The sequence below is a fragment of the Sinohyriopsis cumingii genome, chromosome 5 (assembly GCF_028554795.1).
Source record: "Sinohyriopsis cumingii isolate HCF-2022 chromosome 5, ASM2855479v2, whole genome shotgun sequence".
Classification (NCBI taxonomy): Eukaryota; Metazoa; Mollusca; class Bivalvia; order Unionida; family Unionidae; genus Sinohyriopsis; species Sinohyriopsis cumingii.
The window spans coordinates 126,022,539-126,045,610 of NC_142965.1; the positions used below are offsets into that span (position 1 = coordinate 126,022,539).

The 23,072-nt window shown below is 36.6% G+C and overlaps 1 protein-coding gene across 1 annotated transcript in view; it reads right to left on the minus strand.

The window, feature by feature from the left end:
* Positions 1-11,186: 11,186 nt before the first annotated feature.
* LOC149800143 (uncharacterized) overlaps positions 11,187-23,072 on the minus strand; it is a 154,357-nt gene continuing 142,471 nt past the window's right edge. Inside the window, exon 29 of the mRNA XM_089959742.1 lies at positions 11,187-22,888. Within this exon, the coding sequence (XP_089815868.1) occupies positions 22,812-22,888 (77 nt within the window). The 3' untranslated portion in view covers positions 11,187-22,811. The remainder of the gene's footprint in view (positions 22,889-23,072) is intronic.

The window sequence follows — 23,072 nt, forward strand, 5'->3', positions numbered from 1 at the left end:
ACAAGTTCTTCATCATCTTCAATTTCTTCTTCTTCTGAATCCCTCTTCTCTGTTTCGTCTTGTTTTTGTTTCTTCTCTTTTCTCGTAGGGCACTCTGAATTCCAGTGTCCTTTCTCCTGACAACGATATTAGGTATCTTGACTTTTGTCTCTCTTTCTTGGACGAAGCAGGTATTCTGGAGACAAATACCCATTTACCTTTGCAGATATAGCAAACTTCATTAGCACTTACAAACTTTCGTATGACTCTCATCAAATCAACGACCAAAAGAGTAAGTTTTGTTGCCACTTTCGCATGTGAATTATGCTTTCGTATGACTTTTAGCAAATATTTGACCAGCAGGTCGATCTGTGCTGACTCTTCCATCTTCTTGATCGTTTGAGAGCGGAATGAATACTCTGACGCTAAGACACTCTCCTTATATACATGGACCTGCTGCGTATGAAACCTAGTCAAATGTAATTTTGCAATAAGATGAAACGATTTCATTGAGGAAGTAAAAAGCAATGATGTACCGTATCGCCTCACACAAAACCTGAAGTTTTAGTTCAAATCCGTGTCAGCGATTTCGAAGACAACATAACTGAGCTTTAATCAATGCTCTTCAATTATGCCACAAAACCACGAGTCCTGATTCACGCCAAAAGAAATTTCGTTCGGTCCATAAAAAATAGTATCACATCTGAGAAACGCAAAAAACGAACTTCCAGAAAACTGAGAACGACGGCTCACACCTACAACGCAAATGTGTGAGTTCAAGTAGTGCGTAAAACTTAGTCAAATTAAATTTTTATAGTCAAGACGAAATGATCTCTTTTCGAACAAGAAAGCAGACACCAAGCGACAATGGCGATCCGTGTCACACAACACTTTTCAAAATGTATATTATCAGAGGTTTGTTCTAGCGATCTGCACGGTTAAATTAAATGTTGATGTATTTTGCAATAAGACGGACACAATTTCCATGGGATCGCCCATAGTACGATTGTTCGTGCATTAGTTTAATTTTTAAAAATATTTTTTTATATAAATCGCCTATAGGATAGACCCAGTAAAGCATGGCCATTCTCGTCACTGTCTGAATAGCTACTCAAGTCAATTCGAAGCGAACGCGGTAAGAAAATAAGTATAGCCAATGAAATGGCTTACAACGGGTGATGCATTGTTTTGTTCTAGGACTGTGTGGCATAATAATCCCTATGTTCTTGCGTTGTTACCATTACAGGGCAGACAGACTGAAATGTGAACTTACAAGCCCTCTTTGTGTGTGTTGTACCATTTCCTCTTACCACATCAAAATACTGAGCGTCACAGTATTGGTTCGCGTTTTCAAGCTGACCATTTTTTTATATCTCACTTAAACATTTCGACATAAACACTCACATCGGTAGAGTCAGAACAGACGTGTTACAGTATTGAGGGGCATGTTATCTTTTCTTTTTCAAACTAATAAATTTGGGGTTTGTATGAAGGAAAGAACCGAAAGTACAGTGAAACTCAAGGATGATGACCCAATCTGTCTGTCTATTGATGCGTGTATTTACTTAAGAAGAAATATGACCTCTAAAACACAAAGAGATACGGCAAGCATGATTAGATTAAACACAACGATGTTTTCCTTCACGCCCGTGTAATTTAGAGTTTCAATCGTCTTTGAAGACAAACTTGGTCTCCTTTTGTAGGGCTTGAAATAATAAAAAAAAAAACTGAAAAATCTTAAGCACTTTGCTATAGATAATTTCATCAACAGACTAAACAACATAAATACCGTTACAACAATAGAAAGCCTTAAATCTTCTATCAAAAAGAAATGCATGAAAAAAATTAAAGATTAACGATAACTAACCAATGAAACCGAATTTAACAAAGGCAATGACATGTGAAGAAATGCCTCTCACTTTGGAAAGGTAGGCGAATGTACTCTGTCATGCACCGTCGACTTGAAAAAAATTATAAACAGAGAGAAACCTGAATTCAAAATTCAGTTGTTTCTTTTTCTTCAAAATTATTTCGTTTCTTTTTTCTTTTTTTTTTTTGGAACAAATCTAAGCACTAATATAGAGTGGAAAAGGGAAAATGCACATACAAGCTTTGATATTTCTGAAAAAAGGAGGGGATATTCCTAACGTTCATAACCACCTATATATGCTTGGACTTGTCTGTGACTTATCCACAAAACAAGATGTAGATATTTCTGGTCAAGGTGCAAGTGTGTGCGTGTTTTTGAAAATGGTAAAAATTGGATATACAATTTTCTCGTGACACTTATAAAGTGAAGAGTCTGTGCAAGTGTCAAAAGCCAAAGTCATATAAGTTTTGTATTTTGTACGGCTTGTAAAGATTTCTACTTTAGAAAATGTGAAATATCACAAGTTATTATCACAAACAGAAGTGGAACATAGGGGCTTGCAAGAAAGAAAATAACCCAGACAGTTGGTGTCATCAAGAGTGCTAGAGACGGTACCCGAACTTGCTTGCCTGCTTACTTGAATTAAAGTGATTTTCGCTCTAATGGAGCATGTATCACTGGTTTAATAACGCACCGCGTGATTTTTAATTACTCCTGGGGAAGGAAAGAGAGCCTCATCCCCCAGGCTTTTATGTACTCACAGACTATTTTTAAATTTAGCCACTCAGGTGTAGGACTAACTAGTCCTTAACAACCTGACTGAAAGGCTTTAAACATGAGTGGGAATTGTCTCACCACACACTCATTTTTCTGTCCGAGCGTGGTAAAGGAGGAAAAAGGTGCTCAGCAAGACAGCCATGGATGTTAAATACTCACCAAAACGCTAGCCCGTACTTATTTCAAATCAGGTCCCGTTTTTGCTAATGGACAATAAAAAGTACCAATAATGTGTTAACCACCTGTGCAATTAGTTCAAATCTAACGAGTCTGTTAAATTTCCTACTTCCTAACATATCTGTCTAATATTAGTACTTAGTGTACATAAAAATAGCCATACTGATCTTATATTAAAAAATTGTTGTGTTGTGTTGTGTCTCCAGTCTGTCCATCCATTGTCGACTCATCTTCCTACGAAGATGTGCTCAAGATTAGCCAAGTTGAACGAAGCCTATGTGAATTTGCATAGGGTCATGACAAGTCTGATACCGAGACCTGAAGAGATAGACAATATCATAATGTTGAAAGTCACTGAAGACCTGAAAGAAGAGCTCTTCAAGGAGGAATTCAAGAAGGAGAAAGAAGAATGGACGGAGAAGTACAGACTTCATAAACAGCAGAGAGAGCAGCAACAGCAGCAGCAGCATGAACCTGACAGAGGCTTTGTATTCAGTGGTATCGACACCAAAGAGTTCTTCTTCTCTTTCCGAAGAAGCAGACCTTATCCTGTGAGAAAGCCTGTCGTCAGAGGAGGCCGTCATCTTATAACCTAAGCGATCGCCATAGCTTCAACTTCCCAAAAAAAAATTTCAGGGCTACCCCATACTCTCGAAAAGAAATAACATTCCATTGCCTATGATACGTTAGTCAGTTAGAAGAAAAAATACAGAAGTGAGTCTATCAGCACATGATTTCTTTATCTTGGTTAGAAAGTGTGACTCTAAGTTGTTCGTTTCCGTCGCTTATCAAAATTTTAAAAATAGTAATGTTCTGTAGTCCTACACCTGAGTGGCTAAATTTAAAAATAGTCTGTGAGTACATAAAAGCCTGGGGGATGAGGCTCTCTTTCCTTCCCCAGGAGTAATTAAAAATCACGCGGTGCGTTATTAAACCAGTGCTACATGCTCCATTAGAGCGAAAATCACTTTAATTCAAGTAAGCAGGCAAGCAAGTTCGGGTACCGTCTCTAGCACTCTTGATGACACCAACTGTCTGGGTTATTTTCTTTCTTGCAAGCCCCTATGTTCCACTTCTGTTTGTGATAATAACTTGTGATACTTCACATTTTCTAAAGTAGAAATCTTTACAAGCCGTACAAAATAAGCATAATTTACATGCGAAAGTGGCAACAAAACTTACTCTTTTGGTCGTTGATTTGATGAGAGTCATACGAAAGTGTGTAAGTGCTAATGAAGTTTGCTATATCTGCAAAGGTAAATGGGTATTTGTCTCCAGAATACCTGCTTCGTCCAAGAAAGAGAGACAAAAGTCAAGATACCTAATATCGTTGTCAGGAGAAAGGACAATGGAATTCAGAGTGCCCTACGAGAAAAGAGAAGAAACAAAAACAAGACGAAACAGAGAAGAGGGATTCAGAAGAAGAAGAAATTGAAGATGATGAAGAACTTGTGCCAGTAAAAACATGGAAATGGAAAAATTGACAATGTGAGCCGATGCGTTGGCCCTGATGTGAAATTTCATACTACCTTCTAAAAGAGAATAGACCAGAAAGAAAACGTAAGTGTCTCTTGGTCCTGACATTGTATAATAAGGATGGCGTGTTTTGTTTTTACTCACACTTTATGAAATTGTGCTCTTCCACCTCTCTCTATCCCTCTGGATCATGTTTTAGTTAGAATTGAAATGGAATGATGTTTTCCTTCACGCACGCTCTTTAGGCATGCAAGTCCGTAAACAATAGTCAGTCTATTCGTCCATCATTTTGTGTCTTGATGTTTCCTAAATCACACACTGATGCCATAAAATAACGGGTTAAATGGGTTTTGTAGTGTTGGGAGTGGGGGTGGGGTGGGGTGTAGGTGTTTGGCAGAGTTGGTCATTGCAGGTGAGGGCATAGGTGCTTTCAAAAAACTTTTTCTTCTTCACTCTGTGTTGATGGAATATAATGGGTTATTTTCTTCACTCTCTGTTGATAGTATATACATAAAGGGTTATTTCTTCACTGCGTGTGGATAGTGTATAATGGTTTTCTTCTTCTTCCCTCTGTGGTGTGCGTGTGTGTGTGTGTGTGTGTGTGTGTGTGTGTGTGTGTGTGTGTTCGCGTACGTTGTGTAGATCGCATATTTGGTTGTTTTTTTCTTCTTCCTCCCGAGTGTGGATAGTATATTTGCGGTTTGTATGCGTTAGCGACGTTGTGTGGATAGTATATTTGGGGTTTGTATGCGTTCGCGTACGTTTGTGTGGATAGTTTATTTGGGGTTTGTATTATCTCCCTTCTGTGTTGATAGTGTATTTGGGGTTTGTATGCGTTCGCGTACGTTGTGTGGATAGTTTATTTGGGGTTTGTATTATCTCCCTTCTGTGTTGATAGTATATTTGGGGTTTGTTTTTTCCTCTTCCCTCTGTGTGTGTGTGTGTGTGTGTGTGTGTGTGTGTTCGCGTACGTTGTGTAGATCGTATATTTGGTTGTTTTTTTTTTCTTCCTCCCGAGTGTGGATAGCATATTTGGAGTTTGTATGCGTTAGCGACGTTGTGTGGATAGTATATTTGGGGTTTGCATGCGTTCGCGTACGTTTGTGTGGATAGTTTATTTGGGGTTTGTATTATCTCCTTCTGTGTTGATAGTATATTTGGGGTTTGTATGCGTTCGCGTACGTTTGTGTGGATAGTTTATTTGGGGTTTGTATTATCTCCCTTCTGTGTTGATAGTATATTTGGGGTTTGTTTTTTCCTCTTCCCTCTGTGTGTGTGTGTGTGTGTGTGTGTGTGTGTGTGTGTGTGTGTGTGTGTGTGTGTGTATGTGTGTGTGTTCGCGTACGTTGTGTAGATCGTATATTTGGTTGTTTTTCTCTTCTTCCTCCCGAGTGTGGATAGCATATTTGGGGTTTGTATGCGTTAGCGACGTTGTGTGGATAGTATATTTGGGATTTGTATGCGTTTGCGTACGTTTGTGTGGATAGTTTATTTGGGGTTTGTATTATCTCCTTCTGTGTTGATAGTATATTTGGGGTTTGTATGCGTTCGCGTACGTTTGTGTGGATAGTTTATTTGGGGTTTGTATTATCTCCCTTCTGTGTTGATAGTATATTTGGGGTTTGTATGCGTTCGCGTACGTTTGTGTGGATAGTTTATTTGGGGTTTGTATTATCTCCCTTCTGTGTTGATAGTATATTTGGGGTTTGTTTTTTTCCTCTTCCCTCTGTGTGTGTGTGTGTGTGTATGTGTGTGTGTTCGCGTACGTTGTGTAGATCGTATATTTGGTTGTTTTTTTTCTTCTTCCTCCCGAGTGTGGATAGCATATTTGGGGTTTGTATGCGTTAGCGACGTTGTGTGGACAGTATATTTGGGGTTTGTATGCGTTCGCGTACGTTTGTGTGGATAGTTTATTTGGGGTTTGTATTATCTCCTTCTGTGTTGATAGTATATTTGGGGTTTGTATGCGTTCGCGTACGTTTGTGTGGATAGTTTATTTGGGGTTTGTATTATCTCCCTTCTGTGTTGATAGTATATTTGGGGTTTGTATGCGTTCGCGTACGTTTGTGTGGATAGTTTATTTGGGGTTTATATTATCTCCCTTCTGTGTTGATAGTATATTTGGGGTTTGTATGCGTTCGCGTACGTTTGTGTGGATAGTTTATTTGGGGTTTGTATTATCTCCCTTCTGTGTTGATAGTATATTTGGGGTTTGTATGCGTTTGCGTACGTTTGTGTGGATAGTTTATTTGGGGTTTGTATTATCTCTCTTCTGTGTTGATAGTATATTTGGGGTTTGTTTTTTCCTCTTCCCTCTGTGTGTGTGTGTGTGTGTGTGTATGTGTGTGTGTTCGCGTACGTTGTGTAGATCGTATATTTGGTTGTTTTTCTCTTCTTCCTCCCGAGTGTGGATAGCATATTTGGGGTTTGTATGCGTTAGCGACGTTGTGTGGATAGTATATTTGGGATTTGTATGCGTTTGCGTACGTTTGTGTGGATAGTTTATTTGGGGTTTGTATTATCTCCTTCTGTGTTGATAGTATATTTGGGGTTTGTATGCGTTCGCGTACGTTTGTGTGGATAGTTTATTTGGGGTTTGTATTATCTCCCTTCTGTGTTGATAGTATATTTGGGGTTTGTATGCGTTCGCGTACGTTTGTGTGGATAGTTTATTTGGGGTTTGTATTATCTCCCTTCTGTGTTGATAGTATATTTGGGGTTTGTTTTTTTCCTCTTCCCTCTGTGTGTGTGTGTGTGTGTATGTGTGTGTGTTCGCGTACGTTGTGTAGATCGTATATTTGGTTGTTTTTTTTCTTCTTCCTCCCGAGTGTGGATAGCATATTTGGGGTTTGTATGCGTTAGCGACGTTGTGTGGACAGTATATTTGGGGTTTGTATGCGTTCGCGTACGTTTGTGTGGATAGTTTATTTGGGGTTTGTATTATCTCCTTCTGTGTTGATAGTATATTTGGGGTTTGTATGCGTTCGCGTACGTTTGTGTGGATAGTTTATTTGGGGTTTGTATTATCTCCCTTCTGTGTTGATAGTATATTTGGGGTTTGTATGCGTTCGCGTACGTTTGTGTGGATAGTTTATTTGGGGTTTATATTATCTCCCTTCTGTGTTGATAGTATATTTGGGGTTTGTATGCGTTCGCGTACGTTTGTGTGGATAGTTTATTTGGGGTTTGTATTATCTCCCTTCTGTGTTGATAGTATATTTGGGGTTTGTATGCGTTTGCGTACGTTTGTGTGGATAGTTTATTTGGGGTTTGTATTATCTCTCTTCTGTGTTGATAGTATATTTGGGGTTTGTTTTTTCCTCTTCCCTCTGTGTGTGTGTGTGTGTGTGTGTATGTGTGTGTGTTCGCGTACGTTGTGTAGATCGTATATTTGGTTGTTTTTTTCTTCTTCCTCCCGAGTGTGGATAGCATATTTGGGGTTTGTATGCGTTAGCGACGTTGTGTGGATAGTATATTTGGGGTTTGTATGCGTTCGCGTACGTTTGTGTGGATAGTTTGTTTGGGGTTTGTATTATCTCCCTTCTGTGTTGATAGTGTATTTGGGGTTTGTATGCGTTCGCGTACGTTTGTGTGGATAGTTTATTTGGGGTTTGTGTTATCTCCCTTCTGTGTTGATAGTATATTTGGGGTTTGTTTTTTCCTCTTCCCTCTGTGTGTGTGTGTGCGTGCGTATATCTGCGCGCGTTCGTTGTGTGTGTGTGTGTGGGTGTGGGTGTATTGGTCTCTGTTTGTCCCTATAAAACTCACTTTATCCCTATCAGATACACTCTACCTACCTACCTGCAGTAGTGTGTATTCAGGTCAGCCACTTGCAACACTGTTGACATTTGTCCCCTAGTGTTCAGTACAGTGACGTCACTGACGCTGGAAATTTCGAGACTATAAATATGGACTTGGGGATTTCCATAGGTTGTAGCTATACATATGTACTACAGTTCATAAACAGGAACGTCACTCAAGCTGAGGCTATAAAAAGATAGTGGGATTTTCCAAAGGAATAACCCACAAGTTGTAGTATAAATAGATAGTGGGATTTCATATGAATTTTAGCTGATTATAGCTATAAATAGATACATGGGTGTTTATCCACGATCGTCACACAAGTTGATATTGTAAGTAGTTACTAATTTTATCCATTTTAGTCTAAACCATTGTAACTTAATTTTCGGGGATATGTTTATTTTCCTTTAAATTCTGGGACATTTTCGTCAATTTAGCGTTACTTTTAGTCACATCCATTTTGTCGTTGAGCATTTCCTTGATTATAGCTATTTATAGCATCGTTACAATTATGCAAATTTTTGAACACCCCAGCAAGATTTCAGGTCTTGGTAATGCTTTATATATAAATCTCACGCTTGTGCTGGTGTATGTATGTCTCTGTCTCTGTTGTGTTTGACCCTCTACCATCATTGTCCCTAGACAATCCCACCATGTTCAATTCCCCTTGACGCTATACAGACCCACCATGTTCAATTTCTGTATGTTAAATTCCCCTTGACGCTAGACAGTCCCACGATTTATTCCCATGTTCAATTTCCCCTTGTCCCTAGACAGTCCCACGATCTATTCCCCTGTTCAATTCCCCTTGTCCCTAGACAGACCCAAACTCTATTCCCCATGTTCAATTCCCTTGTCCCTAGACAAGCCCAAACTCTATTCCCATGTTCAATTCCCCTTGTCCCTAAACAAGCCCAAACTCTATTCCCCATGTTCAATTCCCCTTGTCCCTAGACAAGCCCAAACTCTATTCCCCATGTTAATTCCCCCTTGTCGCTAGACAGGCCGAAAATATATTCCCCATGTTAATTCCCATTGTCGCTAATCTTACCCAGGGTTTTTTGCCCATGTTAAATTTCCATTGTCGCTAATCTTACCCAGGGTGGTTAATGTTAAATTTCCATTGTCGCTAATCTTACCCAGGGGGTGTTTTTAATGCTAATTCCCATTGTCGCTAATCTCACCCGTTATACTACTCACGTGGGTTATCAATGCCGTATCCTTCATCTTGCCTTACAAGTGTCTAATTTCATCAACATAGAATTTCTCAAAATGAATCTTGGAAAATCTTGGGAATACATTTCAAGATGTTATTGATTACAAATATTTAGTTTTAAGAAGAAAAAAATAGCAGGCTAGAAAAGACAATGTCATGTCGAAATTATCAATAGCATACACTTCTTATATCACGTTATGAATCATATATCTAAATGAAAACTATACAAAATTAAATTTTCAATTGAAATATATGTGAACATTTTTTACAACTTTGCTACAACTATAAATATGATACTTTTATCTAAAGTTTGTGAAAAAATATTTAAAAAATGAATATTTTTCTTTGATATTTTGTTATTATTACTTACAACTATTTTATTGTAGCTAATATGCCTTTGAAAGAAATAAAATATATTACTGATGCGAATATTAATAATATAGGGGCGTCATAAACGATTGATTTATATACCTTGGCCTAATTGTCTCATTTCGATCTTACATCACGTGGCATTTATTTCTGGGACACAAACCATTTACATACTTCCGGAAACAAAGTTTGACACGCTTGGTAAATTATAGTTGGCAAAAAATTTTTAAAAAATTTTTTTGTTAATAAATTGTCAAATATGTATATACTAAGCAGATATAGTTGAACACTGTCTATGGCGATTTTAATAGTTTATCGCAGTATTATAGTACAAGCATTACAATTCCAGTTAAGGGCACGAACCACGGCAGGTCGAGGATAGTATGTGCAGTCGTGTCGTCCAATGCGGCCGGGAAAGACCGCCAAGATGGGCAGCAAACTAGAATGAAAGGCCTTCCAAATTGGGATATATTATCTCCAGACGATCGCTGAATGTATCGGCAGTTGTAAAGGGATGGTATTCGGCATACTGACCTTGTAATAGCAATGGATTAATATGGTTCTGCAATGAGGCCAAACCTACAAGGATGCATAATGACATGGGTCCAATATAGCTCTGGCAATAACAGAATATTATGGGTCCGTGCTGGCACAGGGCCGACCTAGCTACGAACTGGAACTGACCGTAGTCAATCAACTTCTTATACCATTGCTGGTCCAGATAGGCTATTGTACCACTGAAAAGAACTGTTACGATCGTGGATACAAAGATGGGGCTGTATGTGACGCCCGTCATGATACGGCCTCTTCAATATTCTTTTCGACAGGTAAACTCTCCACTTTCCACCAGTAGAATGTTTTAGTGAGTGACTGTCTGGAGATAACAAATCCAATCTGGCATCTTCCGACTGTCATGGCATCCTAATCCCTGTGCACTGTTTGGCAAATTCAGTGGCCCTGAGATTTTACTTCCATTTTTCGCAAAGACGCATCATGTACGACTTGAATCGCAATTCATGTTTTAAACACGTAACAATTAACATGGTAATCTTCAGCCAATTTAAAGCGTTTAATTTCATGCGATCAGCATAACTAGAGCCAGTACTGGTGAAATCAGTCAAGTGTCCCATGAACTTTAAAAACAAACACAGCTCTTTGTATTAATAAACATATGGCTGTTTGTCACTCAAATCCTTACACATGTCGATGCTATTGGACCACCTACCAATACTAATGCCAATAAAGGTGTGAACATCACGTGACTTGCTGGCACACTGACAACGTTCTGGTCAAGGTGGATATGCATAAACACTAAAGTAGATCTCTGGTGAAAGACAATCAGAACTCGAGAATTTATACAATACGGTATTAAATCTATGACAAGGCGCAGAAGGAAGACGGAAACTGAGTTTTGTTGTCATGTTTTAAAATGTTGACAGTCCTGAATGCATTATATAATGATATAAATGTGGCACATCTATTTGCAAACTTCGAAATATAAGAACTCCAAAAACAGTGTAATACAGTCATATTGTACTATTTATTGCCCACAATTTAAGACCAATATATATTACAACAATAACAAAATCAGCACACTTTCCCAGAATGTTAAAGTCTTGTTCAGAACAAGTTTATTTTTTTTTGATATTATTATTTTGATACTTATGTTTCAGTGGAGAATTGGTTCACTTCTCAAAATCAGTAAAGACAAACAACAAATTTAGAAATGAAATTATAACATCTACTCATGGATGTTAATATTTATCTTGCATAAATCAGTGGTTAACCTGTGTATTGTTACTGATGTCAAATATGATACATATCACAATATAGAGGTCCATATATGACATGTAGTGTGATAACATCACAATACAGATTCCCCTGCATGACATGTGGTGTAATAACATCACAATTTGTATAGAGGTCCCTATATGATATGTAGTGTGATAACATCACAATTCAGTTGCCCCTATATGGCATGTCGTGTGATAATATCACAATATAGAGGTCCCTATATGATATGTAGTGTGATAATATCACAATACAGAGGTCCCTGTATGACATGTAGTGTGATAACATCACAATACATAGGTCCCTATACGATATGTAGTGTGATAATATCACAATACAGAGGTCCCTATATGATTTGTAGTTTGACAATAATCATGGTACTGAGGTCCCGTATGATATGTAGCTGTTTTGGGTTTAATGCCATTTTCAGCGGCCATTTTATCTGGTAGAGAAAGAACTCGGTAGAGCCCAGGGAAGAAGCCTATATGATAGGTAGTGTGGTAGATACCTCAATATAGAGGTCTCTATATGACATACAGTGTGATAACATCACAATACAGATGATTTATATCACACATAATGTGATACATTTCACAATACAGATGTCCCAATATGATGTGTAGTTGATAATATCAAAATACAGAGGTCCCTGTGTGATATATATATATATATATATATATATATATAATAAAAATAGAGGCCACTGTGTGATATATTTGATACATATCACAATACGGAGGTCCCTATATGATACACAGTGATATATAGTGACATATCACAATACATGAAGTGTGTGTATGATTTGAATTAGCTTTAACCATTATTCAGGCATATCGTTACGATGTCTGCAGTGTGACAGTTTATAGTTAGGTCTAGCACTGGGACATCATGCCGCAGACATGTAGCATCATGTCCCACCCATTCACATTATCCTGACACCAGGCCGACCAGTGCTAACATTAACCTTTGAATACTGAGTGCCTAGCGTGGCAGCTCTTAGTACCATTTTTTATGTCTTTGGTGTGACTCAGCCAGGGTTCGAACCTGCGACCTCTCGCATTCGAGGCAGATGCTCAAACCACTAGGCCACAGTCCGGTCAGATATGTAGTGACACAGATCACAATGCAGAGGTCCCTATATGGCATTTAGTGACACATTTCAAAAATGTGATCACTATATGAAATGTAAGATGATACATATAACAATACAGAGGTCTCTATATGATACGTAGTGTGACACATATAATACAGAGTTCCCTGTATGATATGTAGTGACACATATCACAATACTGATATCACTATATGAAATGTAAGATGACGCATATCACAAGACAGAGGTCTCTATATGATATGTAGTGACACGTATGAGAAAACGTCCCAAAAATACAGCGTGATACCCATGACAAAATGGAGGTCCCTAGATGATACATAACACATTATGAGTCAATAAATTTAATGACCACCCAGGTTTTAAATCCCCTCCCCCAAATGCATGCTCTAATTATTCACTGTGCTATCAAAGGGATCACACCACTAATTCATTTTCCGTAGACTTCATGTTTGAGCAAATAAAACTTTTGTGCACTAAAAGACCCAGAACACAACACATGTACTTTTCAACTGGAGTCAGCACAAACTTTATGAACAGTAAAAATGATGTGCTTCATGGTATTTTCCTGAGATCTGTGATCCTAAACTTGCATACCAATAGAAACTACATTAATCATCAGTTTTGGAGCAGGTAGGCAGAAGATAGTTTTAGCCTGCTAGAAATAAAATCCAAATCTTCTACAGGCACATACAGAATCAGTGGTGAAGTTGAAATCACTCAGAAAACTCTTGAAATATTAAAAAATTAAAAGCTGCATTTGATGCCGAAGCCAATAAATGGTATTGAAATGCTATTCAAAGATGTGGCCAGACATTACATACCACATACAACAACAAAGACTTACTATATGACTGTGGCTGACTGTAAATAAACTTACCGAACTTCATGTTTATTAATGCTGCAAATAAAGAAAAAAAAGGCACAAAAAGTAACGTGATTAAGTTGCCTTTTGTTTAAACTGCAATGCAATTTGACAGTATTTTGTTCACACTATGTATATTTAACACAAAAATCTTATAATAATAAATGATCTATTCACTCCAATGCCCCAAGTGGATGAGTGGTCTAATGTACTCGTTACAGATCACTGACATATCACCCTTGTCCAAATGGGTTGGAGTTTCTGGCTCGTCCAATGTGGGTATGTGAGAAGGCTTGCTAGTAGCTTTCCATAGGTCAATGGTTCTTCCCTGGGTTTGCCCAGTTCTTGCTCCACCAAATATACTGGCTGCCATGTATAGCCTATCATGTGCTGAAAAATGGCATTCAACTAATAACAAACAATCAACCTTTGCCTCCCTTTGATTAAAATAATACAGGCATACAATAATGTGTAGCTCTAGGCAAACTGCACTATATATATGTGTGTATATATATATATATGTGTGTGTGTATATATATATATATATATATATATATGGCATTTTATGCTGTCTAAGCTTTTACCTATCAATTCTACTAGCCTGAACAATAACTCTTAGTTACATTATACATGTACAATGATCACAAACAATGCAGTATTTTAAAACAAAAATAACAAAGTAAATTTCATTTTGATATCAATCTGACTTAACAAGGCTGAAAGAAAGAATAATTTCTAATAATACGTTTATCACAGATTTCCATGCAACAAAGAAATTGTTGTTAATTAGTCAAACTAAGAATAATAAAGAATGTCTAAATTACTAATTGAACTCAGTTAATGACATAAACATTTTCTGTACAAATATACACATACATAACTAGGCATACAACACAAAAATAACTGCTTATATGCTAAATGCTCATAAAGAAAAAAATAAAACATAACCCAATAATAAAATCAAATGTATTTACTAGTGCTTGAATGACAAATCGTCTTATAAAAATGTCTGCTTTAAAGATTATTACTTTTTAATCCCTTAAGTTGAGATGTCATGACAATATGCAAAATGTATCCATGCCATGATTGGCAAATATTGTTAAAAGCCTTACATTACAGTTCTGTCTGAGCAATGCAATCTTCAAAATGACTGACTCTAACTTAGAATATTTTTTCACTGTAGGATTTTTCACAGTAAGACAAATACAATCTAAAATTTGTTCCAGTTACTGTCACACTATATTTATATCCTTGTCATTATTTCTTACTGTCATTCAAATGTACATCTATTACATATTTACCTTCCGTTCATAAAACAATCATGACTGAAGCTAACTCACAAAAGTAAATTACGAATGTGTTAATTCAAAATATTGATAAGAAGGTAATCTGAAAGATATTCAGAAAAAAATACCATTATTTTACATTAGAAATCAAATATCAGATAGATCTTTATAGATCAAAAGATAAGTTCAATGGCAAAATATCCCCCAAAGAACTCCTTTTCACACCCCCTGCAGGCAAAATATCCCAAAAGAACTCCTTTTCACACCTCCTGCAGGCAAAATATCCCAAAAGAACTTTTCACACAACCTACAGGAAAAATATCCCAAAAGAACTTTTCACACAACCTACAGGAAAAATATCCCAAAAGAACTCCTTATCACACCTCCTGCAGGCAAAATATCCCAAAAGAACTTCTTTTCACACCTATTGCAGGCATAATATCCCAAAAGAACTTCTTTTCACACCAATACAAGTGAAATACGATTTTTCTCATCTTATTAACTATTACTTCCTGAATATCATCTTGTTAACTGGGACTAACTGAATTTTCTCACCTTGTTAATTATGATTACCTGAATTTTCTCATCTTGTTAATTATGACTACCTGAATTTTCTCACCTTGTTAACAATGACTTTCTGAAAATGGACAAAATGGTTTCATATACTGACCCAAGCTTGAAATATATTTTTAAAGCAATCTGTCTGACATGGGTAGTCAGTCATTTTGTCCATTTGTTAGCAATAGAGGAATGGACCTACTGGATGATCATATTATTTTAAATTTGAAGACAAGTTTGTTTCATTTTATTTTAAATTTGAAGACAAGTTTGTTTCATTTTATTTTTAATTTGAAGACAAGTTTGTTTCATCTTTATGATGATCACAAAGACACTTGTACTCCTATTACATTACATATTATTTTAATATCATAACAACTATGATATTTCTATTACATGGATGCTGTTAAATTCAAGCAAAATATATTAAAGAAAATCAAACTTAACACAACCTAAACTATACACTGTGACAAACAATTAGTAGTTTAGTTAACAGTTGTTAACAGAAAAAGAAATTAACAAATCCTGACACTGCACCAACTGTCAGTCTATTTCTCTTTATTCTAAATTACAATGACATGCTAGCCAGTCTTGTTTCAAATAACATGTGATCCATTACAGTCTTGTCTCAAATAACATGTGATCCATTACAGTCTTGTCTCAAATAATATGTGATCCATTAGTCTTTTCTCAAATAACATGTGATCCATTACAGTCTTTTCTCAAATAACATGTGATCCATTACAGTCTTGTCTCAAATAACATGTGATCCATTACAGTCTTGTCTCAAATAACATGTGATCCATTAGTCTTTTCTCAAATAACATGTGATCCATTACAGTCTTTTCTCAAATAACATGTGATCCATTAGTCTTTTCTCAAATAACATGTGATCTATTAGTCTTGTCTCAAATAATGTGATCCTGGACCATTAAAGTCTTGTCTTAAATAACGTGATCCATTACAGTCTTTTCTCAAATAACATGTGATCCATTGAGCTGTTAGTACTTTTTTTGTAAGTCTCTGGCATGACTCTGCCAAGATTGAACCCACGACCTCCCACATCCAAGGCGGAAGCTCTAACCACTAGGCCACCAGAATACATAATGACACCTGCTGTACTAATGGTTAGACACCCGGACAGTTCAATATTTATTAACTTATTTTTCATCCATATTGTATGATATTCACTATTAATTGAAATTATATCTCCAATGGATTTGCAAAATTTTCAACAGCAATATAATTTTTGTTTACTGAAATCGGTTTATTAATGAAATATGAGTCATTATCTTGGTTATGGTGATTCATGAACTTTGATACTGTGTGAAGGAAAAAAACAGAATGTTTCCAAAATATCATAAAGGGCATCTGTCAAAATGATTCTTAAACATAATAAAGAATGTTTTCCAGACAATTCTGAAACTTGTATGAGATAATTTGATAGCTCCCTTAAATATAGTATGTATATATTTGGAAACAATGTCAATTTCAATTTTCCTTTGATAAAATACTAGTATGTTAATCAGTGTAACTAACATTTTAATATGGTAACAAAATAACAACATAATGGAATCTATACAAAATTCACATTAAAAACTGTATTATATATGCTGATATAGGTAAATAGGCAAGCCAATGTTTGCTTTCTGACAGTTTTAACTGTATTTGCAACAGGTTAATAGCTATAACATGCAAAATAAAATGGGAGGTTAGTGTCTTTCCCCAAGGAAACCAAAGCAACTAACCAGGGCTTGCCTGGGCAAATTTCAAACATGCTCTACCAAGCTACCATGGCTCCCAATATATGCGAACTAAGGAAAACTTCTCGTGCAGACAATATATTTGCATATCAATGTAAAATATGAATTCATTTTCCGTATCAATTTACATGGAGTTGCAAAAATTGACAAGTAGTCAGACAGCCAAACCTGTCTTGAAAACACCTGCTATAAAGATTGCCTGTCTTGAAAGACTGAGTTTTTGGCAAAAGAGATCATCGCTCAGGGCAGGTTCTACTGAATTTCAATTCATGGATGTGAAAGGGGTTCTAGTGTTGTCTACACATCTTCATGGATTGCTTTGAATTTGGGGTTGAAGCAAATACAAAATCCATTTTACAAAATGTACTCTATGAACAAAACTGAATTAACAGGTGACTGTTCTATGAGCCTTTCTTTGCTTTCTTAAATATTCCAATGATGGATTAAGAAATATCACAGAAATACAGTAAAGCTGGTATTAACAGACTAAACCATCTTCTATACAAAGCCTGTACTGAGAGACCATCCTTCTTGTATAAGAAAGCCTGTATTGAGAACACAAATTATGTTATATGTAGACCAGGGGTGACCAAACTACAGCCTGTGGGCTGCATGCGGCCAGCCAAGGGTTTTCATGTGGCCCGCCAAGGCTTTTCATGCGGCCTAGTCATCATTCGCATTGACTCTGTTTATGTAACTCTGTTTATCAAATAAATGTGCTTCTTTTGAAGTTTACATTTAAGGTTTCAAATATTAACAACATATTAACAACTGAAAATTAATTAGATGTTATTTAGAAAAACCTTTTGTTATTGATATTTCAAATATTAATTATTTTACTTAATGAACTATGCGGCCCGCGACAAGGTTTAAATTTGTGTATGCGGCACTTGCACTGGAAAGTTTGCCCACCTCTGATGTAGACTGTACTCAGAGACTCTTCTTCTGCAATAAAGCCTGTATAGAGAACACACTTCAACACACCTCTACTTATATCCAAGCAGGACAAACACTTGTATATCAAGCCTCATGGCTGAAATTCTTGATAGAAAATGTTCTGTAATAGCAACAGTATGTGTGGATTGACAATTTTTATTCTGTAAAGACAAACAAAATCATGAAAAAAAACAATAAGCATACAAAGAAATATAGCTACAAACAAGTTTAACAATAATATGTACAAATACACATACATCTCATTTACATGTACTTAATATGCATTCTAAACAGACATTAAATTCTAGGCCATGTATTTGTTATAAAGTCTTGTAAATCTACTTAAACTATTTACAGCAATAGATGATCACAACTAACCAAGTATTGATTTTACTCCATTATTGTCATAATTTTCTGTAATTTCACATGGACTAGATTAAGTATTAAGTATTATTTTTCTCATAATGATACCATGCTTAATTAGAGTACTGATAATTTGTATCCCTAATTTAACATGGTGAGGGACTGCATTGAAGCCAACGATCAAAGCATTCCTGCAAAAGTGCTAACTCAAGGTCAAAAAGTTGGGCAACAATGTTACGTAATGAATTATTTTAGCTTCAAAATGATTCATGCCAAGTATGAAGAAAATCAATCAAGGGTTGTAGGAAATAAAAGCAAATTAAAACTGAACACAAATTTTTATGATTGACCTTGACTAAAAGGCCACTGGTGTGAGTAAATACAACACAGAATGAACTGTCTTTGTTACATAATAACTCATGCCAGATATGATCTCTGGATTTAGGAAATGCATGCATGCAAAAAAATGTGAACCAAAATCTTAACACAAATTTTCAATGACTGAGACCTTGACTCCAAGGTCAGTAGTGAGCAAACATGTCACAGAACAGGTTTGGAGAAATGCCTGCAAATGAAAAACTTTAACCTTGTTCCCTTGTTCCTAAGGTCTCATGCAAAGTTCATTCTATCATATAATTCTCAGAGATAGCTGTCTTGTAATGGTAAGTATATATAAAATGTACTTTACAAAAATGAAGGATATCAATCTCACGCAGAACAAATTCCAAATCACATATTTTCAGGTACAGCTTGTCATAACAATAAATGGAATGCATCTTTATGTGTGTGTGGAATGTAGAGTGTACAGTACTGGACATAAGAATATTAACTGAGTTCAGGAATGAAAATTCTTGAATCAAAAATATTATTTTTTGTCAGAATTCAAAGGCTCTCCTTGAAACATGCTTTTTAATTTAAAAAATGTGGATATGCAAGATCTCACTTACTTATGACTCAATGGTACATAGTATAGCCCCAGATCTGCCCTTCAACAACTGCACACAGTATAGCCCCAGATCTGCCCTTCAACAACTGCACACAGTATAGACCCAGATCTGCCCTTCAACAACTGCACACAGTATAGACCCAGATCTGCCCTTCAACAACTGCACACAGTATAGACCCAGATCTGCCCTTCAACAACTGCACACAGTATAGACCCAGATCTGCCCTTCAACAACTGCACACAGTATAGACCCAGATCTGCCCTTCAACAACTGCACACAGTATAGACCCAGATCTGCCCTTCAACAACTGCTTACAATGCAGACCCAGATTTGAACCTATATTCTCAACAATGGTAGACACTGTAAACCCAAAAGTGTCCATATGCTCAACAACGGCACACAGTGCAGACTCAGATCTGCCCCCATATTCTCAACACCTGCAGACACTGCAGAACCATAGGTGGCCCCATATTCTAAACTGAACACAGTGTAGACCCAGAGATGGAACCATATTCTAAACAACTGAACACAGTGTAGACCCAGAGATGGAACCATATTCTCAACAACTGTACTCAATGTAGATCCAGATCTGCCACCACATTCATATCAACAGAAGTCCCTGTAGACCCAGATCAGACCTGTATTCTTAAAAACTGTCTAAAGTGCAGACCCAAAAGATGACCATATTCTTCTCAACAAATGAACACAATGAAGTCCCATAGTTGGCCCCATATTCTCAACAACCATTCACAGTGTAGACCCAGAACTGGCCCCATATTCGCAACAACCATTCACAGTGTAGACCCAGAACTGGCCCCATATTCGCAAAAACTGCACACAGTGTAGACGAGAACTGGATCCAAATTTGCAAAAACTGCACACAGTGTAGACCCAGAACTGGCCCCATATTTGCAAAACTGCACACAGTGTAGACCCAGAACTGGCCCCATATTTGCAAAAACTGCACACAGTGTAGACCCAGTACTGGCTCTTCATTCAAAAAACGTTTTTGAGCATTAAACTCTTGCTCAAGCTAAAAATCGCAAATCAAGCATGGAATATGCCCATGTAACTGAACTTTGTTTGTTGGATGGCCAGTTGGTTTTAATGACACTTTTTACACATTAATGTCTATAGCATCATCAGCAGGAAATGGGAGCTAATTGCCTTTCTTCGGGAGATACTAAGACAAGCCTAGCATGAGATACTAAGACAGGCTTAGCATGCTGGTGAGAAACCAAAGTTTAGAACATCTTAAAAGACATATGACTTGCTCTCTTTCAAACTGAAGCTAAAGGCATCGAGCTTTACAGACTTCAAGCCTGAACTTGAGTTTCATGCTCAAGAATACAAGGCCTGTAAACACATCTCCACAGAACATGGTCTGCAAACACAAAATGTCCCCACAGACAGAACCTGCCAACATATGTCCACACAGACAAAGCCTGCCAACACAAAATGTCCCCAAAGACAGGGCCTACAAACACATGTCCCCACAGACAAAGCCTGCCAACACAGGACAGGGCTCATGAACACATCATGTCCCCAAAGGACAGGGCCTGAAAACACATCATGTCCCCATTGAAAATAGCCTGCAGACACATCTCTTCATAGAACAGGGCTTGCAAGCACATATGTCCCCAATGAAAATGAACTGCAAGCACATATGTCCCCATTGAAAATGAACTGCAGACACATATTTCTTCACATAACATGGCCTAATCCATTTGCTTGCCAGGGCATGCAAGCACATATGTTGCCACAGACGGGGACTGCAAACAAATAATGTCCCCACAGAACATGGCCTATTCCATTTGCTTAAGGATGTGAGCATTGGAATGTTGGAATACTTTATATATATAAATATTTTCACATAGATAAGGGTCCAACTGTATAGACTTGGTGTGCATTTTCTTGTGTTGATCTTAATTTAAATGAATACCTATTGCCCAGTAGTACTGGAAAAAATCTAATGCCACTAATTGACCATAAAATAATAGCTGAATGAGTATTTAAAAATTCATCTAATTTATAAAGGTTGTTGATCAAAAAGCTGCACAAAAATTTGAATTTGGGTGCATGAATCTTTTCAGTATGACTCAATTATGTTGATCACATTGGTTTTTCACAACAAACTACATGCACAGCTGATTCAGGTAAATTGCCAATAATTGCCAAAGGTCTTGCATACTTTTCACTGACTTTATCATTTTCTTTCACAGGATTGCTAATTTGGGTCATTGTCTTTTGCAACTAATTGTACCATACTGTACAAACAATGTTATCTTAAAAATCAAAGACTTTGCAATACCAATTGTGAAACTTATGCATAGTAAATAGCTGTAGTAATATGTCCCCCAACACTACTACCTGGATTATAAAGTTAATATGTTCTACAACAATACTAAATGTAATACGCAGTTAAAGCTTAAGAAAGATATTGGTGAGGTGAGTCTATGAGTCTATATGTCCTGAAAATATTACGATAAACACTCAACTGCTGATGGAAACTAAAGAAGGTCACTTTTATGTATTGAGCCATTTCAAAATTGCAATTTTTAAAAAGCTAATTGTAAGAAATCTTGGTACAAAACTTGCATAGCGCCACTTTGATAAAAATGAATAGTCACTACAGATATCTAAGAGTTGTCTCATCTTCTCAAAAAGGCTACTGATATGGAAATCAAACAATGAAGGTAAACTTTCTCTAATCAATAATATCCACCTCAAAAGAAAAATACTTTGTTTCAAAAAGAAATATCCAAAATCCCACAAAAAACCCACATGTATCAACTGTCGCAAAAATTACCACAGAAAAACTAGAATGACAAGCATTTAATGGAAAGGTACCCTCTGATAAATCTCAACATGAAACTGACTCACTGTTATTTGAAAGATTAATATTTCCTGGAAATGTTTTGTGTGTCCAAATGCTGAGTTAAATAAAGACCCTGTGGTGAAATCCAGATCAAACTGCACCAGTGCTAATTTTTTTATGCAATTATTAACAGAGCTAAGTATCGAGACCCATCTTTTGAGTTTTACATTCAAATTTGAAGAAATCATGCATATAAATTAAAAATCCTTTTAAATGAAACTTATGTATCAACTCCACTATATGAATACCAAGCACTCAAATTCCAACAAATTCATCTAATTTTGTCATTCTGCTTCAAAATGGCCCTAAAAACATTGAATGCATTGAATGCAGTATGGATTCCAATTCAGAAGGACCATCTCCAGGAATTTTTTATTTTAAAAATGTATTGCTGACAATATAATGCCAACAAACCACTGAAAATGAACACATTTTCCACCACTCTAGAAGCACATAACATTGTTCACATGTACCATCAACATACTGAGTTATCAAAATGGTACATAAATGAATTGCCTACTAAAAGAATTAATTGGGTTGTGACTTGACTCAACTACACACATAACACCAGTGGTCAATGGTATTGAAATGACAAACACTGGTGACAATGATAGTGGATGACAGGTTTTCCATCTTCATACAGATCATCATTTAAGTCAGCCCAGACCATCGATGTAGATACGAGCCCCATCCACCAGGTGTCTGACTGGCTGCTCCACCTTCTTCACCTGGAAATACATATTTTAAAAAAATGCTAACACAGCTGCAAATATAAAGTTGTTTCTGAATGGTCAAATGACAAATGTAATGTTCTTCCTGACTGGTCAAATATAAAATATAATGTTCTTTATTCAACTATCAGATGCAATCTGCTTTCAAATTGGACAAATGCCATATGCTTTCTGATTGAAT